Raw genomic sequence first — 20,555 nt, forward strand, 5'->3', positions numbered from 1 at the left:
ATTTTTAATACAAATCTCAAGCAGGCTGCATATCACAGGGACTGTCTGTATCAACAAAATCACCACATAATTCGGCACAAGTGGTGGCAATCTGTGCACAGCACATTTCCCCACTGAGATTCAGTGTTAGCTTCAAAGTTCTCCTGATGCCCAAGGAAACCTTTCCAAGTCTTGTTTTCACCTCCCTCCCTGGCAGGTTGTGAGGATTAATGAATGTCCGTAAAGACCTCTGAAGATGAGAAGCCCTAGCTAATAGGGATGTGTGTTGTGAATAATAATCTCTCCAATGGCCTGAATCTTGGCATATCTGGGGGGACCTCAATGTTCCTAAATATCAGTAAATGTCATCCTTAACCCTGCAGAATGGTCCCTCTTCTTGAAGAAAATAAACACACAAGCTATTATTTTCCCTCCCCTTTAGAGGGATTTTTCTTTTCTTAGATTTGTTCCCAATAAACTACCTTTAATGAAAATCCTGCTGCCTCAATACCAGTTACTGAACAAATTTACTACTCTTGATGTTGCATCTGTGCCGCTGTTGTAGGGGGTAAGAGGGCACTGCAGGTGATAATGCTGATATTTTGCTAGAGCCGTGCAAGTAATGTTCCATGGACCACAGCTCCAGCCAGAGCCAACAGCGTCTTCTAAAAACACAAATAATTAAAAAACTGAGTAGGAATAGGACACTGATCTATACTAACCTATGCAAATCTTCCTCTTCAGCTTCTGTAAAGTTAACAGTGTACTTCACTGTCCGAGCCATCAAAATTCTGATGTCAAAAGTGTCCTGAGGGGGAAAAAAAAAAGTCACAAATGTTATCATTTTATCTTGCCACCTTCTAAACTAGGTATCTGACAAAAAAGAAGATATCTTTATTTTAATGACAATGCTCTTTAACAGCTCTAAAAAACATTCTACTAGAGTTTACATTAGTATTATTTGCAATTAATGCATTTGATAGCTCACTTATGTTACAAAACTTTTTTAAAGACCCTGCTAAATCATACAAAAACACTTTTCATTTTGTTTTCACCAACACACACACAAATAATTCATGTGGCCTCCTCTACCACACGTACAATGTTTGACCAATTATAGAATTTTGGAGATATGCTGAAGAGTTAACTACAATTACATGAGAATCAAAATTAATTATGCAGAATAGTAACCAGGCTAGGAGCAGTCAGTACACCCGTAATTGAAAACATCTTTTTCCCACCTCTTTTTGTACATCCACTAATCCAGACCCTCCACGGACTCAAACTCCCAGTTGGTGCTAAAATCTTAGCACAAACTCTGCTTGTGATATACACTGAATTTAAAAACTGAGTCCCAATGGGGAGTGAAGTGTATGTATGGGGAAAAGGCACATCCCAAGGTGTTTTTTTTTCTTTTTAACAATTGTGTGTGGTTTATAATAATACACTCTATTATTGATCTTAATGGAAGGGCATAAATTAAGAAAACAAAGGCTTATAAACCAAGCACACATCTTTGCATATACATATATATCTTACATAAGACATGCTTTACCTCTACAGATCAGCTTCATTCTCTAGTGGACTGCCAGAAAGCGTGACATAACCAACATGGTGTGCATGTTGGAGTGTTAGGTTGAATAGCTACAGAGAGCTCACAAAGGGCTGGTGGCAAAGTCTTGAAAAGCTCAAAATTTAAATGGAAAATAAATTTTGTTACTTTTTGCCATTTTCCAACCAAATGGAGTCAGGCCTGATGTCAAAGAGAGAGAACAGAATTGAAGAGGTTCATTCTGAGGCAGCCAGTAAATAGGAACATATGTAAAAAAAGAATGGTTGTCTTTATATAGAAACCTGGCTACTGGCTTGATTTTTTTATTTTGTTTTAATTTGTGTGGTAGAGGAGGGAAGGGAGAAACAAAGGTATAATGCAAATTCCAGCTGAAAGCTGCAATGCCTCTTTTAGGGATTGTGACCCCGCGAGGGTTGGGTGGAGAGAGAGCCATTTACATGCAGTGGACAAGGAAGGGACTGTTCGGAACTGTGAAACCATGGAATTGACAGGTTTAATGCTTTTGGAAAGGCACCAATATCCCTAAAACCCAGGAAAACAAACTAGAAATGGCAAGACCTGAGTGGTTTAATGATAAGCAGCAAAGAAACCAATGACTAGAAAGTTGTAAAAACTAAAGAGCTTTGGGAATCTAGTTTTCTTTTAATTCTGTAACAAAACCCACACAGGTTTGTTTAAAAAATCATCAGCAGCTTGTAAAGGTAGGGCAGTGGTGGCGATGGTTTGAGAGCAATTAAACTAAAAGGTAGAGGGACAAGCTAGGTTTCCTCTTTTAGCAGGGTACACAAGGGGCAAACAGCTAATGTTGAGCTTATGCCTGCAGCTGAGGAAGCTCTGGGTCTATAGACTAGGTAACTTGAATTTATTGTACTGATATTCAAGTTACGGTTTTCAAACATAATATCCCAAACTGGGTACAAAGTCCTGACAACATAACAGACTGACGTGGGCATAAGTGGTGATCCCTGGAGAAACAGAGCAGCAGTTTAGGTTAAAGAGAGCTCAAAAGTATTAATTTTCAAAGCCAAAACCAAGTGCATTCAGTCCTATGACCTGCCTGAGATTTTGCAGAGTGTCACCTGGAGTTCCTTGGATTGCAAGTTTGCTTTGAAAACTTGTCTTCTCAGGAGCTCAGCCAATGCCAGGACCTTATTTACTATTAGAGCGCAGGTGAAGGGGATAGAAATACGGATAAGGGAGCTGTGCTGCCAAGGATGTAGGGGTGTGGGGGGGAATAGGGGCAGGTAAGCCACAAAGATAGCTGGGCTTTTCTGGAGGATGCCCGAGAAACCAGAGGATCTGCAGGTTGCATTGCCCCCTTTCCCCTTGAGGAAAAACTGTAAGTATAAACTCATTGCACTTTCTGTTCCAGAGTTTTTCCTCTTTTTTCCCTCCAAGAGGGTGGCATGTAACACATGACCTCTGAACAATCTCTCTGTTGGCATTCACACCAGTAAATGTAGATAAGCAAGGAGGAGACAGGATGCCATGAGGATCAAATCATTACAGTTTGGCATACTACATATGAAGTAGCTGCCACAGGGGCATACAACTCTGCACTTCTGTTATTCATGACAAAAGAGGAAGCCAGGTATAGTACAAACAGTAATTAACCTCTGACAGGGATGCTCCTGGTTCTAACAGAATTGGTCACTGGAAACCAAAGTTCTGTACACAAACCAAATGACACTATACAGCTACGGTTCGAGCTCTCCTAGACAGGGTACTGCAAAACTTTATGGAGGGGATGAGATAGGCAAGAGAGAGAGAGAAAATACTTACTACGATAGGTTGTCGGAAATACTCATCCACTGCTGCACTGCGGAGACTGGATAGATTGACCCCATAAAAACACTGCTGGTACCTACAGACAGTAATGTGTAGTAAAATATTTAGTGGAAGAAGTCTCTTGGGGCTTTCACACCCAGAGGATCCATGCACAATTGTGTCTCCAAACTGATTGTGAAGTGTGGCTGAACCCTTAAACCCCTTCCTAGAATTTGTGGAGAGCTCAAATCATCTCTGTCCCCACCCCACTCTTCACCCCCCCCCACTCCACATATGCACTTTACAGGTTATTTCCTGGCATCAGTGAAATCCACTGCTGGTTATACTATCTTGTGCATTCTTCCAGGCTGAGGAATCTGATGCCATCAGCTGAACTCGCAAGAGACCTCTCTGCATCAGGAAAGGGCTCCCACACTTCACCTCTTACTGGCATGGCACAGAATCCACAGACCAAGGGAGTGGGAACTAAGGTGGCTTTAAGCTACCTTTGTGCACTCCCAATCCTGGGCTGCTCTAGGAACTGGAGAGGCTTCTGGAACAACCGAAAACTGCCCCGAGGGCATATGCTAAGTTATGGCAGCCTCCCTAGGCTGCCTTGTTGGCTGCAGTGCTGACCAAAAACCCTACAGCAATGCAGGGTGCAGTCCCACCCTGACACACCCCTGCAGCCCTCACCATGCCCCCTAAGCTTTCAAGGGTATCCTCTGAAGACAGCTTATGGCTGTCTCCACAGTGCCTGTGCTGAGTGGAATTGTCCCCTAGCTGTATAAAAGGCTTTTAGGGCCCCGACACATGGCTCTGGCCCTTTTACCAGGCATAAAGGGGTAAATGGGTGTGAGGATCTCACCCTAAGTGAATAGGAATTTTTTTAAACAATAGAGACAAGTTACATGCGCAGCTGATCCAACTGTGCCAAGCCCTCACTGACAGCAAATCCAGGCCCCCTGTAAAACTCCTTTGAAATCAAAAATATCTGCCTCCAACAACTACCCAGAGTCTGAGGTTTGACCCACTTATCAATCCACTGGAGCACTGAAAAAGGCTAGAGACACTCATTAAAGCCCAGGAAGATTCAGCAATTCTCTGGCAATATAAACATAAAGATGTCTGCAACCGAGGCAAATTTCTGATGATGAAATCATCATCCAGATGCAAAATAAAGGTCTCAAGTCTACTGCAGTCTCTGAAAACACCTTAGGAGAATGCTTAAAACCTCAAATTCCTGTTTTAATTTGAAAGACATCATACAAATATTTTAAATATTGTCTGGATTTTTTTTTCAAAACACAATTTTAATGCTTAAAACAGGTTAAGAATGCCCCTTTCGGATGTATTAACTTTGCTTTAAAATATTAACTTAATTATTTAGTCTGCTACAATGTGAACTGTGTCCTATGTCCCATTTTCAAGTGAAAGATGCTTAAAGTGAGTACTGTACTTCTCTTCTTAATGGTAAGCGTAGCAGAAGAGATCATCTAATACCACCAGTGACAGGAGATCTTCTACCCCTTTTCAGCATGATTACTGATGCACAACTAGAGAACCTCTTATCTATTATGGCAGAAAGATCAGTTAATCAATTGAAAGCTCCCCCATTCATATGGAGGGAGCATAAGAATTTCTGTGTATCTCAGTGGTTGGTAATAAACACTGGCCCACTCTTCCTTAAAGTTAAGTCTGTGCAGTATTATTCAATGGAACGTCCATTCAATGAAATGAATTATCTGGAGATACTAGAGAAGAAAGTCTGCCTCTCATTTAAGCTGGGGGCAGTCACAAAGTATCCCAAAGGCAAAGAACAGACTGTTTTAACCACCTGCAGTATATTTATGCTTCGTACCTATCTTCAGAAGGCTTCTTACAACAGAAAGAGTGATCTCCTCTTGTAAGATACGTTGCAAACAATCACCCTTTCCAGAAATGTGCCATCCTTGACTTTGACCCAACACAAGTTAATTTGCATCTGTCAAGCATCAGGGTAAACTAACTTTTAAGTGTGAAAAAACAAATCCTGCCAGTGCCTCGCTGGATCATGGCCATTATTGGCTTTGGACAGTAATAAATCTGTGTTTGCGTTAACTATTTCATCCTTCTTTCCCTCCATTAATAAACAAATTATGCAAACTCCTGGTAACTAGTGATATGACATGCACCAGGATTCTGTGATCAGGTTTTTTGCACCATTTCACAGACCTGATGTTTTCACAAGAGCCAACTCAAACTGCAGTTCCAGCCATTTCATTTACTCTTTTGTTGCTTACAGCAAATGGGACAAAAAATGTGTAAGATCTGCAGCAAAACCCTCTTCAGACACGATTAGCTATATAGGAAGGATTATTAAACATACAGCAAGCAGATTTTCTAAAAAACAAACCAGGGAGTTGAGTGAAAAGGGAATTTGGAGGCATGGAATTTTCTGCTTATACAGGCACTGGCTAGCACTAAACAGCACAAGCTGGCACAACTTAAATGACTAAAAAAGAGCAGATACACAGCCTAAATTTGCTGGGGACCCTGTGCCCAGCTCTAGGACTGTACTGGATATATCAGTATACCTTAGTACAAAGAGAAGACACCAGGGGATAAGTGAAGCAGTGGTAAAAACATTGCACTTTCACCTCTAGAGACCTGGGTTTCAATTTTTGGCTCAAGGTTCAAGTGAAGTTAATTTGTTTGTCTTTCCACTTAAACACCTGGTCCTGCAAAGTGCTCAGACACTCCAGGATAGATACCTTGCATAATCAATCCCCGCTGGACACCCATCCACACTGAAAGATCGCTGCATGATTTAGGATAACTTAGGATATGAACAGTTGTGCTCTGGAAACTACCAGGGCTGGAAAAACTCCAATGTTGCAGGTGCATTGGATTATCCATGTAAGCTCATGTAAAGTATGTAAGAGTTTATCCAGTGTTGTTAGCCCAACATTTACATGGCAAATTTGTTCAAGATTTGTTCAAGAAAAGGAATGAGCTGTTGAAACATTGAGGAAAGGATCCCGTTACAAAGACTGTAAGCTCTTCGGGACAGAGACTCTTAGTTTATGTTTGTACAGCTTCCAGCACATTGAGGTTCTAATCCTGACCTGGCACTACTGAAATACAAATAATAAACAAATAAATAAACAAATAACAATGATCATGATGGGGAAGTGAATTAAGTTCCCAGATCCAGTTATCTGTGAAGGACTTCCAGACCTGAACGATTAGGATCTTTCACTTCTATCATTCTCTTAGCAACCCTGTAGTGACTGGTTCTGAGTATTCACCTGAATAATTGTATCAGTGTGCAATATTATAGGACACAATGTATGTATTACATCTAGACATCATTTTGCAGGTCTGGATATTTATGTTAAGAAACTGGATGTAGATAAAGTCACCAGAACATCAGCAGTTAAGAGCTTGTGCCATTAATTAATGGCAGGGACAAGCAGATTTTTTTTGCCATTAGTACAGATACTATATACATACTGTATATGTAAAGACAGATATAGACAGAATATTTATGTGTACGTCACACCATTTGTATTCCCCACTTGTAAGCTGTCAAATAGAGGTCTTACATTCCCTAATGATGGAGATGAAGCATCATAAGCAACCTTAAAGTGAAATGCTTGGATACTGCCAATAACATCTAGTTCTGCAGAGCCCTGTGAAAAAGCGGATACGTTTCTGCTTCAGACTGCTAATTCAGCATCTATTCCCCTCACTAAGCAATAACAACCTCTATTCATCAATCCCTGAGTTTCTACTATGGCTTCCCAAGGAAGCTGGCACATGGAACAAAAACCAAAATATTGGGCCCCATTCCACCCAATCTGTAGTTTATTATAATTTTTTTTGTATTCTTGAGAACAATCAAAAAGAGCAGAAGCTAAATATTAAGTGGGGAGGAACTGAAATGATAGATAGGGTTTGAAAACATTTTTTGATGAGATAAGTTTGAGTAATAAAGGTAACAGTGTTGATGTAATATACTTCAACTTCTCTAAAACATTTGACTTGGTACCACATGAAATTTTTGAATAAAAAAATAGAATGAACATGGAACACATTACATGGACTAAAAAACTGGCTAATAAATAGGTCTCAACTGTAAATGGGGAATTCTTCATCAAACAGGTATATTTCTAGTGGGTCCTATCCTATTTAACATTTTTATCAATGACTAGGAAGAAAACATAAAATCATTACTGATAAAGTTAGCAGATGACACAAAAATTGGGTGAGTGATAAATACTGAAGAGGACAGGTCACCGATATAGAGCAATCTGGGGCCCAAGCAAACAAGATGCATTTTAATACAGCTAAATATAAACATATACATCTAGGAACAAAAAATTTAGGCTATACTTGCATGATAGGGGACTCTATCTTGGGAAGCAGTTACCCTGAAAAAGATTTGGAGGTTATGGTGGATAATCAGCTGAATGTAAGTTCCCAGTGTGGTACTGCAGCCAAAAAAAAGCAAATGCAATCCATGAGTGCATAAACCATAGAATCTCGAGTAGGAAGAGAGATGCTATTTTAACTCTGTATTTGGCACTGGTGTGACTGCTGTTGGAATATTATGGCCAATGCTGTTGCTCATTATTCAAGAAGGATGTTGATAAATTGGAGAGGGGTCAGAGAAGAGCAATGAAAATGATTAAAGGATTAGAAAACATGCTTTTAGTGAAAGACTGAAGAGCTCAATCTCTTTATCTTAGCAAAGAGACAGATAAAGGTTGACTTGATCAGAGTCTATAAATACCTACATGGGGAACAATTATTTGATAATGGTCTCTTCAGTCTAGTAGACAACGGTATAACAAGATCCAGTGGCTGGAAGCTGAAGCTAGACAAAATTCAGATGGGAAATAAGGCCTAATTTTTTCTAACAGTGAGGGTAATTAACTACTGGAACAATTTATCAAGGGTCAGGGTGGAGTCTCCAAAACTGACAATTTTTAAAACAAGAATTTTTTAAAAAAAGAGATGCTATAGTTCGAAAGGAATTATTCTGGCGGAGTTCTGTGGCCTGTGTTATACAGGATGGTCGCTTTGGAATCTATGAAAAGCACACCTGAAGTTGTTGCTATTTCTTCTAGACTCTAGATAAATGACAACAGTTACAATTTTCTCACATATAAAATTACAAGCTAGACCCTGCTCTGAGTTACACTGATGCAAGTCTGTAGCACTTCTAGATTTAAACCAATGTAACTGAGGGCAGAGTCTGGCCCTACATTTTCAACTAAAATACAGTGTTTTGGACAAGGAGAATTAGGCTGCTACATTGAAGAGAAACACTGACAAGCAACACTGTTGTCTCTAAAGCAGGTGGACAGTTTTCATATAAGCATAAAAGTTGCCATACCAGATCAGACAGCTGGTCCACCTAATCCACTATTCTGTCTCTGACACTGGCCACTACCACATGGTACATTATAAAAATGTCTTATAGAATTTTAACAGACACCAAGATAATATAAATAGAGAACAATAGTCTCTCCATAGGTTTTTTGAACCATCCTATGGAGTTTCAAAGAACTATATGCCTATTATGGAATTCTACAGGATGGCCTGACAAATCTAAAGAAAGGATAAAGGCCACATTCTCAGGTGGTGTAAATCAGCAGGCGATGACTCATCAGGAGAGGATCTGGTCCAAAAGTCTCTATTAAATTTTACATGATTTCAGAGCAATTTCTATACAACCCTATTGGTTTCATCCCTATTAAACTGTATACCACCTTTCCATAAGGGATACTTCAGAGGAAGGTGGAAGAAATCCCCTAATCGATAATTATGTAATGACGTATCCATAGGGAAAGTTTATTCCTAAATCCAGGTGATTAGTAAACTGATTGATTTAAAACAAATGACTTAACCTTTAGAACTCCTATCACTTTCTCTTTCGCAAACCTAAGGAATGGTTGTAAGTGGGGAATATATCTGTGGTCTCCAAAAGAGGAGACTAATTATTAATCTTCATAGTTCCACAGCATGTCTTTATCCAAGGATTCAAAAACTTCGTTAACAAGTCTATTTACCACCACATTAGGTATGTGAGCAACAGTTAGACTTCTTTGCCCATTGCTGAAATGGAGCCACCTCTCATGTAGAACACAGCAGCTGTTTAATAGTGCACCCCAACATTAACAACAATTTAGGGCAAGAAGTAAAGACCGTTGTTTCTAGCTGAAGCTACAGGAGGAATTTAGGTAGACAGAATGTAATTACTGACTTAGAATTTGACCAGGATATGGAAGTCAATACCTTGTCTCTATGAAAAAAGCCACTGGATCTTTGACATCTGTGTATGGTCAGGAGTCTGATTTGTTTAACACCCCTCAAGCACCATCCTGGAGCATTGGTTTATTACTGACACAGAAATGCACCTACTAACTATGGATTCATAAACATCTTTTTCTGCAGCACTTGAGAGCCCAGTGGACGTGGTTTCCCATCCTAGCTCTGACACAGCCAGAGCTGATAGGCTCACACAGCATAGCTGCGGATCAGGTTAAAGGAAGTGAGCATGGAAAATTAGAAGGATTTTCTGCCATGTGCTTTGCTTCATTTTATTCAGATTACAAGAATGAGTTTCATTTTAAAATCTTTACTGAGTCTCCAAGCAAAATTTTTTAAAAAAAACATAACAATCATTACCAAAAATTGGCTCTGGAGTAGTGTTCCATGTAGAGCTGCTCATCGGAAAAAGGAGCCAAATGAATGTCACTAAATGTTGGAAACATCATTCCTAGTAAACAAAAGATAATATATAGTAGCAAAATTCAAATGTCTGGTTAGCCCTGTGGAAACATGTACAGAAAATACCAGCAAGCAATAATTGCTTTGCACCTTGAACAGACTAACATTGATTCCCATTACAGGTATATGTAGCTAATTGAAATGCAGTTATAGGTTAAAGCAATCAATAACAAAAATATCCACTTATGACGTGGGTCAGGATATTTCAGAAGCCTGCCAAGAATGATAAAGCATTATAAGTTTTATGTCACTATATTAGACATTTAAACCATTTTCTCTTTCTTTAAAGTACGTAAAATGTTAGATGTTACTCTAAAACACCTTTTCACCATTTCCACAATTGGAGAAACATGCTTATTTAGAGCTGACCATATACACAACTCTTTCCACAGATATTATCACAGAAGATATGTCAACAGACTCAATCATAAATCAAACTGCAGAGTACCAACTAGGTAATCCTCAAGGGGTCTAGCATTAGCAGCTTGACATAATAATTACATGGGAACTTGTACCCAGATATCTCAAAAACACTTTACAAAGCATTAATAAAATAAAGCTCAAAGATAAGTACTATATCGATTTTACAGATGGTGAAACTGAGGCATATAGAAGTTTACATACCTCACACAAGTTATTGACAGAGCCGGGAAAAGGATCCAAGTGTCCTGACTTCTGTATTAATTAGGGACTGAATCCAATGGCCACTGAAGTCAATGGGAATTCTTCTACTGATTTCAGAGGGCAGTGGATTAGATTGCTTGATAAGACTTCAAAAATAGTATTAAAGAAATATTTTGCACACTGTTGTTTGTGCATCAATGGGAAGCAGGGGCCACAGAGCAGTCGTTTTTGGACTGGAACATGTTTCTTCAAACATCTGTTTTAACTGGTGCAAAATGTGGTGCACAAATGAAAGAACAAATGCCTTTCTTTTTGCAAATACAACAACATGTAGCAAGAGACCACAGGAATTTCAAAAAGAATCACACATCCACTCAGTAAATACACGTTTCCTTTAAGACCTGCTGCTTAGAGAATACTAATACTTCTGCAGAGTAAAACCTGGGATGGGGATTAAAGGTTTTTAAAATTGCTTATGAGACCAGGCTGCTTCAGCTTCTGCTACTACACACTTGGCACTTACACAGCATTTTACATTTTCAATGTGCTCTATAAACAATGATTAATTCTGGAGAAACAAGATGGGTGAGGTAATATCTTTTATTGGACCAACTTCTGTTGGTGAAAGAGACAAGCTTTAGAGTTGCACAGAACTCTTCAAATCGGAGATCGATGCAGCTTGAAAGCTTGTCTCATCAATAAAAGATATTATTTCACCCGTCTGGTCTCTTTAATACACACAGCTACAACAACACAGCAAATAATAGCTAATTCTAGCTACCATTCATGTGTGAGGTAGATATAAATAAGTCTCATTTACATTATACAGATGGGGAAACAGATACAGATAAATTAAGGTCTACATGCTCAAGTGTCCATTAATTTTTGATTCCTTTAGTTTTTAAGTGACCAACTTCCATTTCAAAGGGCCCAATTTTCAGAAGTGCTAAGCACCCACAACTCTGACTGAAGATAATAGTACCTGCCAGTCATCAACACTTCTAAAATATCAGGCTCTACCGCATTGGTTCCCAAACTCGGGGGTGGGGGGGGGGCGTGAAGAAATTCCAAGGGGGGTGCGAGGCTGCTCGGCCCTTGAGCTCCTGGCCGGGGAGGCTAGACCCCGGCCCCTCCCGTCTTGTCCACCCTCCCCCACAGTGACGCTGCTGTGTGGGCAGCACAGCTTGCACCCGCCCACCTCCCAGGATTTCCAACAAGCCAGTCCTGCCGCTCTGAGCAGCCTGGTGAGGAGGTGGGGAGCAGGGGGATGGGGAGTTGGATAAGGGGCAGGAGGTCCCGGGGGAGCGGTCAGGAAACAGGGAGCAGGGGCAGTTGAATAGGGAGTGGGGTCCTGGGGGGTGGTGGTTAGGGGACAAGGATCAGAGGGGGTTGGATGATGGTAAAGGAGAGGTGGGGGGCATGAGGGTTTCTCTGAAATTAAAAGGGGGGCGTGATGCCGAGAAGTTTGGGAACCACTGCTCTACCATACGTCTACATTCCAATGAAAGCCCCTTCCAGCTGTACACAATTCTATCTGACTCAGGGCTGGGCCCAGGGCTCAGGACCCTGCAGTGTGGAGGGTCTGACTTGGTCCAAACTCCATCTATTGCAGTATCGATGCAGATCAGGCCCGGCCCCCCAGACTCTGGTCCTGTGAGTCTGAAAACTTCTCTCACAGTCCCGTAGGATGGTCTTCTTAATCAACACACAGGAAAGGGAAGCCACCCCTTGGTTCAAGTACAGCGGCTCCACATTTAATACTTCCATTTTATTCTGTCTGCTGAGCTGCAAGCATAGTGAATCTTCTCCGTCATTTGTGATGGCCACCAACATGAAGAAGTCCTTTGCCAATCATGTTGCTAGCTGGTCAAGGAAGCGCAGCCAGATTTTGGTTAATCTCTGGTGCGAGGCAAGCAAACAGTGACTTTAGCAAGAGTTCCAGGAATGACAACACATACCAAGAAATATGAAAGAAGTTTGCAGCATTGGGGATTCACTGGACCAGTGCAGGGAGCAGATTAAGCAGCACAAGAACGATGGGAATTCGCCGTCATCCTACCCCTTTTTGAAAGAGTGTGACCGGGTGCTGGATACTGTGCTGAGCACTGAGCCACCAGCGCTTCACAGCAGCCTGGTCAGCCAGGCCAGTGACCTTCTCATCCCTAAATCCACTCTAGGACTGGAGGGGAGCCAGCAAGTGCCAGTTGAGGCTGACAAAGTGACTCTTGTGCTCAAACTGGTCCCCAAGGAGGCTTTGCTGCCTGCATAGCGGCAGCACATTTGGGTCCCTACTCGGAGGAGCTTTCTGATGTCCCCATAGAGAAAGACCCAGCTGCGGATCTAGCAGCAGAAACACAAGGGGCAGAAGGAACCCCTCAACCTGGTAAGTTTCTAGCACCATGTTTGTTGTTATTAATATAGGGGTTGGAAGGATTTCTGGTTTATGACCCAATGAAAAATTTATTACAAGGCACGGGCAGCAGCACATATCTGCTAATGGCGGACTGCATGGCAGTACATTGGCATCTCCCCCTCGCCCCCCCAAATCACCAGGTGGAATTCAAAAAGGAGGCTGAGAAGTGCAACCAATAGCGAAACAAGCATTTGAAATTAACTTTTTATTGGAAACTTGTGCATTCTTACAGAGATGTGCTGGGGCATTGCACAGCGTTAAGAGCCCCCTGTAAAAGAGAAACGGTTGGGTGGCCAGGGTTTTTATGCGGTCCAGAAGTGTGCTGAGGGGAGGGGGTTGGCTGTTTAGTTCTGAGAGAGTTCCTGTGCATTTGCATGCAGTTGAGGGTAGATGTGCTCAGAGCAGCTTGCATCAGCAGTCATGGGGAGGCAGTAATTCGTTTGGATGCGAATGCAGTTTCCTGTTAATTCACTCAGAAATTCTGATCTAGTCCTGGGCACTGACAGCCGCAAACTTTTCCTATAAGAGAAACTCTAGACAGGTAGTCAAATTTCAGTGAAGAGCATATTGTCCCGGCCCTCTTCTGTAAGTCGCCAGCCCACTTCACTCATAGATGTGCAGCTCCGTCGCCATAAGTCTGAAAAAATCTCTGTGGCATTATGGCATACTCCTCCACCCCATCCCAAGGGCCAAACAGGTCTGCCATTTTTAAACAGAAAACAATTATAAATAGTAACTCACCATTGTTTGTGCAGTCTTTTCACTGTGATTAACTGAATTGTGTCCACTGAGCTTCTGGGATACTTTTTCAAAGTATCATTTTTTGGCCTTGGAGATTCCACAAGGCGCTTTTGCCTACTGAACCTGTTGTGAAGCACTGAAACAATAGCGCACTGTTTGATGTCTGCTTTTTGGCCCTTCAACCTCTGCTGGTCCTTCCACCTCAGCAATATGGGCCCACTGCAGCAGGTCCTTGGGACGTAGAACTGTAACAGACCAGTCCAAACAGAAGTGTTTCCGTGATGAACTTAAAATGGACATTCTGGACACTGCCAACAAGCGGGTGCAGTACCAGAGTAAGCAGAAAGGCACAGGCAGGCTGCCGAGCCAAAGGACAGTATTTCAGCGCACAAGGAGAGGCTTGCAACACAGTTTCTGTAGCAGGAACATGGGCTGAGGGCGATGACAGAGGCCAGCAGAAAGACCTGTTTGAGAGGTTGCTTATGCTTGGGGCTGCCAGAGTACAGGCTCCTGCTGCACCCACACCATGTCCTGGGTCCCCTCCATGGAACCCCATGCTGTAGACCAGGAACACTTTGAACAATTCCATCGTTGGATGCAGGGTTCCATGTAACTGGGACTTAAAAGAAGCTGAACAGAGCAAATCTACTACATGCAGTCCTACATCCCCAGGCAGGCTCCCTACCCCCTGCAGGCTTCCACACCTGTGCAGAAGCCCACCCCTGGAAACACCTCCACCCTCTGCAGCAGCACCAAGCACGTGCTAAATGTGGAAGGAAGGGAAAAGAGAACAGGGTGCCGGGGGGGGGGGGGGCGTTATTTGTTAGCAATGTTTTACTGTTTAATGTGTGCTTTATGCACTGTGTTTTATTAATGGTTTTGGTGTTGGTTTATTACTTGTGTTTTGGTGTGTGAATGACAGCTGGCCTGCCTGGCACTGTTTTTTTTTTTTTTTCTCATTCATGTTCAAAAGTAAAGGCTTTTCTTTTATTAAGACATTTCATTACCATTATTGCATCACATCATATAAGGTGTATTTCACATAATAAAGATAAACACATGATAAAGGACAACTGGTAAGTTATACCCAAATGCTATTTCTCAAAACATTTATCTACATCAAGCCATACTGTATATCTACAGTTCTTGCCACATAACTGCTTATGAAATGTCATTCACAAGTACAATCCATGGCAATCAATCCCTGCTCCCACAGTCCCATTTTGTTACATGATGTGGCTGTACCTCATTTACTGTAACTATTGTACAAGCACATTTATAAAAATACACTACTCTCCCATGGAAATCCATAATGTGGGAGCATAGAGCATCCCTGATTTGTGTTCCCTGGGCACATCCTGCCCTAGATGGGATAGGTGCGCTTTCCGATCCATTACTGTCATAGCTCCATTCAGAGGCAAATGGCTCACCTTTGGCTTCAAAAAGGCTGTGAAAAGCACTGCAAGCCACAGTGATGCAGACAGGACTGATGACACTGGAATCCACACAGGTCTGCAAACAGCACCAGCAGCATTTCAATTGCCAAACACACATTCAATCACCATTCTGCAGCTGCTTAGAGCATAAATAAACCTTCTTTTGCCAGGGCCTCTGAGATCAAAATATGGTTTCATAAGCCAATGCAAAAAGGGGTGCAGAGGGTCCCCCAGAATAACAGTGGGGACAGTAACTCTATTTATGACAATGCCGTTTGGTAGCAAGAGAGTCCCAGTCTATGCATGAATGTAGACTCCCACTTGTCAGAAAAACCTAGCGTGATGAACGTTTCCAGTGCAGCCCATGTTGGTGTCCATAAGTTGGCCCCTGTGGTCCACAGAGGCCTGCATGACAGTGGAGTGGTACACTTTGTGGTTTACATACATGTGCTTCTTGAGGAGGGCAAACTGTGTGCATGAGTCCCATCAATGGCCCTACTCCAGTCTGAAAATCCCATTCTGGAAAGCCAGCAATTACTTCAGGAATATTGTTTTATGCCCACCACTTTTGGGTAAATCACATGCCTGATTGCCTCAGAAACTTCCGCCACCATCTTACCTACAGTTGACTTTCCAATGCCAAATTGGTTAGCAAGAGACCTGTAGCAGTACGGGGAATCAGCTTACAGACGGCTATAACAACCTGCTTCTAGACCAGGGGTGGCCAACCCGAGCCTGAGAAGGAGCCAGAATTTACCAGTGTACATTGCCGAAGACCCACAGTAATATGTCAGCAGCCCACCACCAGCTCTCTTCCATCCCCTCACGCTCCCAGCACCTTCCGCCCATTGGCGGCCCTGCCAATCAGTGCCTCCCCCTCTCTCCCCACACCTCCTGATCCGCTGTTTCGTGGCATGCAAGAGGCTCGGGGGGCGGGGGGAGAGGGAGGAGTGAGGGCACGACAGGCTTGGAGAGGGGGTGGGAAGGGGCGGAGTGGGGGCAGAGCCTGTGGCAGAGCCAGGGGTTGAGCAATAAGCGCCCCCCCCCGGCACATTGGAAAGTTGGCACCTGTAGCTCCAGCCCCGGAGTCGGTGATGATACAAGGAGCCGCATATTAACTTCTGAAGAGCCGCATGTGGCTCCGGAGCCACAGGTTGGCCACCCCTGTTCTAGACCAATGTGGACATCCTCATTTGTGTTTCCTAACACTGGAGGGCCAGGGAAAGCTGCTCACAAAGCTCCAGAAATGTAGCTTTCTTCATGCGAAAGTTTTGGGCACACCGTTGGTCACCTGAGGTCTTCACCACAATGTGGTCCAACCAATCTGTGCTTGTGGCCCTGCTCCAGAAGTACCTGTCTATGTATGGGGTATCAGCGGCTATACTGAGAGTTGCAAGCAGCATCAGCCAGTTTGAGTCTTCCATGTTTCCATGTGCATATCCTCCTCCTCCTCCTGTCAGGTGCCTTCTGTAGGTCAGAAAACGATGTCGGAATGTCCATCAGCATCTCATGGATGCTCTGTCTGTTTGCTGAAACATGAGTGAAAGCACAAACAAGAGGAGTACTTCAAATGTGACTCCTCCATGTTGCTGGCTCCAGTTGCTGGGAGTGTGCAAATCCAAAAGATAGCACAGCAGATTATGTTGGGAACTTAGCAGGTTGCAACAACTTCCTGTAATGTGTAGGGTGGATAGTCAAGTTCTCCCACACTGTACCATCAACTGAGGGCTAGAGTGCTGGGGAGGGTGCTAGGAACCCCGGGACATGGTTTGGAGCCTGGGTCCAGAAACTGTAAACCTAGGGTCACCAATGAGTGTGGACACTCAAGCCTTGGGCTTGCAAGCCTAAGGTCTGTGGGGTCAAATCCACTAACCCTGAGCTTACATTGCAGTCTATACATACCCTAAGAGTTTGTAGATAGGTACCCAAAATCAGAGGCATTAAAGTTAATGGACACTTTTGAAAACATCAGCCTAAGTGACGTTTGTAAGGCCACAGACCAAGTCAGTGCCAGAACCAGGATTAACACTCAGTAGTTCCCAGTTCCTAATCCTGTGCTCAGCCTATTAGCCCACATTCCCCTAACTAGTTTAATATGCTAAAAACATCCTGTTTTTCACACTGGTGTCACGAGAGAAAGTCTTTCTTTTTAACAAAACCCATGTTAGTGATCTTTTAGTTTGTTTTCAGGAATTCACCTAGTGAAATATAACTTATGGCAACTGCAGGTTCAGACTTCCCTTCAAGGAAATTTCTCAGGAGGCCCCTGGACTTAGAAGCCTCCTTCAAAACTTCTCCAACCAGTAACAGATTGAAACACAGATCCCATTGAACTGACCTCTGGATCGCAGTTGTTTCTGGCTGGATTGGACACATCACTGGAAAAGAGTGGGGGTACCAAGAGGCCTTGGAATTAGGAATTTGGGTGGGGTCTGATTAGAGCTGGTGAAAACATTTCAAATTTCACATTTTTTTTCAAAGAAAAAAAAGACATTTTTCATGACGTTTCCCATTCTTTGTCCAACTCTAGGTCTTTCTCTTCCCTCTCTTGCCTTGCATTTTAGTTTAGCTTGCCATCATGTTTTGCATTATAAACTTTGAACTGAGAGGCAACCCATAATGCATATGGTGGCACATTAAATTCAATGATACAAGAGGCAGCCAAGGGCAACACATCCAGCACATACAGGTTAAGTGCTGAAATAGCTGGTCTCACCGGCAAATCACAATATGAAATAGTAACAGTGGTGCTTCCAACATGCTCAAATGAAGGGAGAAAACTCAAGTCTCATTTCCTTAGAGCCTACAGGAGGTGATGAAACACGACACCAACCAGTGCTGTCCAGAGCCACCATTTGGAGGTTCTTCTTGTCTCCTTTCTCTGAAAACTCTCATTTCCCCCAATCCATCACTGGGCTGGCATACTCACCATTTGACTTCAACCATTTTTTGGAATGGAGGTAACTTTCCAGCATCCTCTCATTGAACAGCATGTAACCCATAGGTTCAGAAATAACCACATCGACGTTCTCTGGTAAAGAGATTTCCTCAATTTTACCTGATAAAACCATGATCTTATCAGAGAGGTTGTTACTTCTCACTAGTATCTGGAAAGAGTAAAAGGGGGGAAAAAAAACAAGCATGTTAGCTTCTTTGGTTATGCATAGTTCTACCAGAAGTCTCTGGGTAATGTGAAACCCTCTGAATTGTTCAGTATCTAGTAACTTCATCAGCCTTTGAAAAGCCTGCACTGTAATTAAACCTTAAAAAATGGTACAGACTCATGCCTTACTACAAAGAGAGTTTCTAAATACTCTGATGAGAGCAAACTTATAAAAGTGTGCAGAATCAGCAAGTAGCAGTACAAGTTACATCATCTTTTAAGAAATAATTAGAATCAATATCTAGAAGAAAAGAATACAACACACGCGCACACAGAGAAAGAGGGAAGTTAATATCCACTACAGAAGAACACACAGTAGAGATCTTTAAGATTCTTCAAAACAGTTCTAGAAAAGGCTATTCCTAACTGATCTACACACTCATAAATGCATGACTATTCTCAGGGAATGAATGTTCTCAGACACGGAGGAAAGTCTGAGGCACGATGTTTCTAAACAAAAACAAAACAAGGAATACCTTTTCTAGAGCATGCACAATCCCTAGGTACCATGTGCAGAATCCTATGCAGGCTGAGAACCTCAGGGCAAACTTTTCTTAACTTTTTGATCTACATTTCTTTCATCTGAACAAGAGAAATTGACTCAGAATTTAGGTACTGGGTGGCAAGATGCTTGGGGAAGGAATAATCTCTCTAAAGTCACTCTGATTAGAAATGTATGTCATATTTATCTGTAAATGTACCTTGGCACTCAGAGAACGCTTCTTGTAGCGCCAAAATCTGTTTAGACAATGTTTAGAATTTGCCTATAGGATACAAATACATACTGTGTTATACATACTGATAACATTATCTCGTGTGAACCAGTCTGAATGGGGAAAGGTTGTGCAAGGGGATGCTGTACCATGGAGCACGGCTCTGTGGGGGCACCTATTGCAACAGCACAGTGGGTGGAGATTCAGAATGGGACAGGGGCAAGCCAGGAGAAGCAACCATACAAATCCATTGGCCAAAAATACAGTTACAGACAGCACAGTGGGGCTGCAGCTGCCAGCAAAGCCCTGAGGCTGCACCAGAGATGGCATAGAGGCTGTGTATCCTGTCCCTGGATTGAAAGACACCTTCACCCCAATCCTTGAAAACCCATTTCCTGCTTTGTGTATGGGGGGACCATGATTTGAGTCTGTGCATCCTGCATTATAATGTAGACCACAGAAAAAAGGAGGAAGTTGGGGGAAAAATCTTCTACATGAAGCCACGTGGATTCCCAAGAAAAAAGCTGATTAGAAGAGACAAACCTCCCGATGTTTAAGTTTAGTTCAGGTGCTAGTGGAAGAGATCTTCAAACTTATTTCCACAATTCATTGTCAGAGAAAAGACTGTTCAGTGGCTGGACTAAGCCACTAGCAATCAGTTGTTTGACCCTGAGCTATAATTAACAGGAACCAGGAACAGAAGACAGGGAAAGGCAGTGTGTATCCCCAGGAGTTAAAACAGATATTCATGTTAGAACTCACTTGGCAAACCCTACTGAGTTTGCCCCCATGAAAACAGCCTTTTATTGAACTTGATCCTACAGACAGACGTAGTTTTCTGAGTCTGGTTTCTGATATATGATTATGGGCACATATGGTATTGCCCTGGGTACATGTCTTGCTCCTCTTCAATTTTGTATTTGCTTGTAAACTTTTGGAACAGTGTTCATGGAGGCCATTAAGCTATTTTACCAGTCTTGTCCATTTTGTCAACAGTTCAATAGCAAGATTATTTAAAATGTGACTAGAATGTTCTAAGAAGGCAAGGTACAATTCTTCAGCATCATGTATTTTTTTTTCAAACCCAACACAAAGAACACATTATTGCTGATATCCAAGAAAATTAGTTTAATTAAAGCTCCTTAATTAATGAGTGAAGGGGTAATTTATTTAATCATATTTGTAACCAAAAGAAATCATTAAAGTGTTTTTTTTTTTCACATGGAAGTCAAAGTAGCACACAATTTCTTCAAGGTAAGATAATGTTCTTGCTAAGGTAGTTATAAAAAATGTAATAAGTATCATCTTTCCTTTACATGGTTCTTTTCACTCTGAAGGATGCCAAAGCTCTTTATGAACTATATAC

At 42.2% G+C, this 20,555-nt stretch overlaps 1 protein-coding gene across 1 annotated transcript in view; it reads right to left on the minus strand.

Moving 5' to 3' along the window:
* Positions 1-20,555, minus strand: part of LOC144264653 (histone-arginine methyltransferase CARM1-like) — a 131,231-nt gene that overhangs the window by 15,572 nt on the left and 95,104 nt on the right. The window contains 4 exon segments of the mRNA XM_077816422.1: positions 702-787; positions 3,335-3,416; positions 9,998-10,088; positions 18,243-18,420. Coding sequence (XP_077672548.1) covers positions 702-787; positions 3,335-3,416; positions 9,998-10,088; positions 18,243-18,420 — 437 coding nt within the window.

The sequence above is a fragment of the Eretmochelys imbricata genome, chromosome 5, assembly GCF_965152235.1.
Source record: "Eretmochelys imbricata isolate rEreImb1 chromosome 5, rEreImb1.hap1, whole genome shotgun sequence".
Lineage (NCBI taxonomy): Eukaryota > Metazoa > Chordata > Testudines > Cheloniidae > Eretmochelys > Eretmochelys imbricata.